This window comes from Morone saxatilis, unplaced genomic scaffold, assembly GCF_004916995.1.
Source record: "Morone saxatilis isolate NCDOM2014 unplaced genomic scaffold, NCSU_SB_2.0 Contig1, whole genome shotgun sequence".
Lineage (NCBI taxonomy): Eukaryota > Metazoa > Chordata > Actinopteri > Moronidae > Morone > Morone saxatilis.
The window spans coordinates 16,923,891-16,927,636 of NW_023339651.1; the positions used below are offsets into that span (position 1 = coordinate 16,923,891).

Here is a 3,746-nt window from a genome sequence, read left to right on the forward strand (position 1 = left end):
TGTTGTCGGAAATGTGATGTAAGGTTGCTGATAAGTCTCATAGTGGTCATTTCTAACTCTGTTTATGAATTTTCTAGACAATATGATTGATGAAAAACATTTAAAAGAAAAAAGAGTACATGGCATGGTTGTGGTTCACTCCTTTGCAGTGAATATAGTAACAGAAATACGACTCAAACACAAGCAACTATATTTATTTACATTCAATATAGCAATAACAGCTGGGAAATGCTCATACATAGAGTGACTATATGATCAATATAAGTGAAGTCCCAGTCCCATGTCTTGATTAACAGCCTTAATAAAACTCATGACAGAACTGGCATTATAAAACATGTGTTTTCTATGTTTAGATATGGTGTAAATGGATTACTTTGACAGCAAGTTTTAATAAAACAAGGCACATCTCTGGTACACATTCTGACATCAGATGTATGTTTCTCTCGACAAAATACAGATCATCCCACACATCCTTTGCTCATTTATACATATTTACATCACTGGTAATTGACAGCCAACATCTGCTCCAACAATTCACTTTAGACAAGGCTGTTTGTAAATGAGCAGGACATCTTTACTTTTCATCTGTGTGCAAAAATATATTTCTGTTTATGTATCTCGTGTTTGTTTATTGGCCAAATGCTGCAATTGGATATATTTTGGGTGTGTTTATGCCTGATTTATGTGTTTTTGCGTGTTAAATCCAGGGAGAAGGGGTTTTTAAAACCAAAGCAACATCAATGTGAAGCATGTAACTGCTATTTATTATTATTACATACATTTGGGTGACTTTCAAGTTCTCGCTGAAATTGATGGATTACATGCCTCTGTGTGACTTTGTGAGAGTTTTTCCATCAAAACATCAAAATGCATTTTCATCAAGCTAAAAGCCCCACGACTGCTTTTTAAATTTCTCAACTGCTGACATTTTAAAGATACAAGGTTTTCAGTTGAGAGCAAAATTGAAACAAGCTGGATGGCGGTATCAATTTTAGAGCAATTTAGGAAGAGATTAAGGCATTCACCGTTCGCTGTTCGCAAGACAAGTGCCGATGGGAATAATCTCACTAAATAAAGTGAAAATATGTGTTCAGTCTTTATCCTGTTCATTTCCCTAAAAGTATTTTTTACGGCAATCCTCTTAAGTAAGGCAGAATACCACAGTAAACCTGCAGCATGCATGTGTACAGGTGCATGCACATGGCCACCGAGGCACACACATCTGACGCCCCCCTACACTTAAAGCCACCAGGACATAATCCAGCTGTGGGAGCGGAGGATCTGTCTGTGTGCGTCTTCGTGCTGGTATTTTTGCCACAGGCATGTGACCCATGTTATTCTGTTTACACTCCACCTGTCCACACTTCATCCCTCTTGTGCCTCTTTTCATTAGTTCTAGTGAAATGCAGTATAACAGGAGCCGCAGTGGAGCAGGTCTGAGTTATTAGAAGACAAATGATACAACGGGGCTGAGTCAAGACAGAGCAGGAGGTTGGTCTCAAGATGGGGCATTTGTCAGATAAAGAGTGTTATGGAAAGTCAAATTGATTTAAGCTGTTTGATGAGGATTTTCTTCTTATTCGAATTCTGTGAAAGAAACTCTTCTTGAGATATTGGAAAGTACAAAGCCGACTTTTCATTTCCACAGGGTAAAAAATGATGACTATGACTATTTCAGCTGGGCAGAAAGATTCACAGTCTGTACTCAAACTGTGAAATGTGCTATCACAAGCACAAGCGTGTTGAAAACCCCCAATCTCTTTAAACCCCTGATCAAACATTTGCATCTGAGACAGTGCCAAACACAATTCATGGGTTTTTAACACACAACTCAATGTACAGTCAGAACAAGAGGAAATCTGTTCCGGAAATTAAAGAAAATATGTACAACTTCATTCTTGGAGGCAATAATGTACCCTCAATACATTACAAGTGAAGTGGAAAAATTAAAAAATACAATCAATATTTATCACATATATAAGCAGTGAGTAAATAACATTAAAGAAGCAGGAAATGGAGAAAAATATTAAGTCAGTTTCTCGTTTTTCTCTTTATGCCAGAATGGCCACATCCCGCACACCTGTGTCATGTAAGTCATACCGTTCAGTATTGCACTGCATGCTGGGAGATGACTTGGCGGCGGGGCAGAGGAGGGTGCGGAAGTGTCTCCTGAATGTGTCGGAGAGGCAGGCGTAAAGGATGGGGTTGGCACAGCTCCATGAGTACGATAGCAGGACCACAAACTCAAAAGCTCTGGCGAAGGTCAGCACCAGGCCAGTTTGATACAGGGAGTAGAAGTTGAAGGTGTAAAATGGCAGCCAACACATCCCGAACACTAACACCACTGCGACCACCATTTTGGTGACCTGTCGCTCAAGCCGGTGGCTCTCATGGTTCGCCGTCGTTGCTCTGACCCGCTGGGACCTCAGGGTGAGCAGCAGCGCCGTGTAGGAGGCCGTCATCACCGTGAAAGGCAAAGCGAACCCCATGACGAAGGTGTAAGACAAGACGCCGAGCCACCAGGCATCCGAAACAAGGTCTGGTATACACAGGCCTCGATCTGCTGTGAAGTGAAGCGCCATGGGAAGGATGGTGAGGAGCGAGAACAGCCACAAGAACGCAGACACGATCTTGGCACATCGTGGCGTTCTCCACCGGGCAAAGCGAAGCGGGTCGGCCAGCGCCATGTAGCGGTCGATGCTCATCACCGTCAGACAGAAGACACTGGTGAACTGGTTGATGCCGTCCAGCACCATGACCACTTTGCACACCAGGTCGCCAAACATCCATTGATTCTGGAAGTTCTGGCTCGCTATGAAGGGAAGACCAACCATGAAGAGTCCGTCGGCCAGAGCCAGGTTGAAGATGTACACCGTTGTGGAAGATGACATTTTGTCCAATTTCAAAATGGCAGCAATGACGAGGGAGTTCCCAGCTAGTCCCAGGATGCAAACCACCAAGTAGAGTATAGCCATGGTGATGTCAAAACCATCAATATTGTCCTCAAGGTAAAAATGTTCATCCGCAAAAGTCCGATTGTATACAGCTGATAAAAGTGAGGTGTCCATTCTGCCTCGAAGCATCAAATGATTGATTGAAAAATAGAATAAAAGTACAAAATGACACTCAGAACAGTGGCAGCTGTGAGGGAGAAAATCTCTGCCTCTGTTTAAATTCCTCTGCAAGCAGTTCAAGAGTCACCTCTTGACTCCCCGTGGTGGAAGTAAAAAGTACTCAGACGGAGAGGAGTAAACAACTCAACCGAAAAACCAGAAAATCAAACACCGTTTTCAGGTTCAAGAACAGCCAGGCTTCAGCAACTCTTCCTCTCCCTCCATCCACTCAATCGTTAATTCCTTTTATGTTTTGAAAAAAAACAACAACCTGTCAGACTTCCTTTGTGGTGGAGACAGCACACTTCTCTCTGATACCCATGTGCACTTTCTCACACGCACACACACACGCATACACTCGCGTAAACACACTCAGTGACGCACAGCAGTAGAAATGAGCAGGACGGCCACTCGGACGCTTGCCTGACTGCTCTTTCTCCCTGGGAGCCCTTTTATATCTCTTCCCCCCACAGTGTGTCTGCTGCTGTGTGTGTGGGAACCCCCCCACCCCCCTTGTTCATCAGTCTCCAGAGATTGTGATAAACTCCAGCTTGGCTCACGCCCCTCCTCAGTGCTCCCCCGGTTCCTCTGCTGTAATACCGTTTCCAAGGTAAATCCTGGCCCCATCTGCTA

The 3,746-nt window shown here is 43.7% G+C and overlaps 1 protein-coding gene across 1 annotated transcript; it reads right to left on the minus strand.

Moving 5' to 3' along the window:
• Nucleotides 1–227: 227 nt before the first annotated feature.
• Nucleotides 228–3,523, minus strand: LOC118325853 (somatostatin receptor type 5). The gene has a single exon (XM_035658697.1). It carries the CDS (start codon nt 3,081–3,083, stop codon nt 2,052–2,054), a length of 1,032 nt encoding a protein of 343 aa, XP_035514590.1. The 5' UTR covers nt 3,084–3,523; the 3' UTR covers nt 228–2,051.
• Nucleotides 3,524–3,746: the final 223 nt, after the last annotated feature.

Coding starts and splice junctions, on each gene's coding strand:
- LOC118325853 (XM_035658697.1), bottom strand. CDS start 3,083: ATGCTTCGAGGCAGAATGGACACCTCACTTTTATCAGCTGTATACAAT.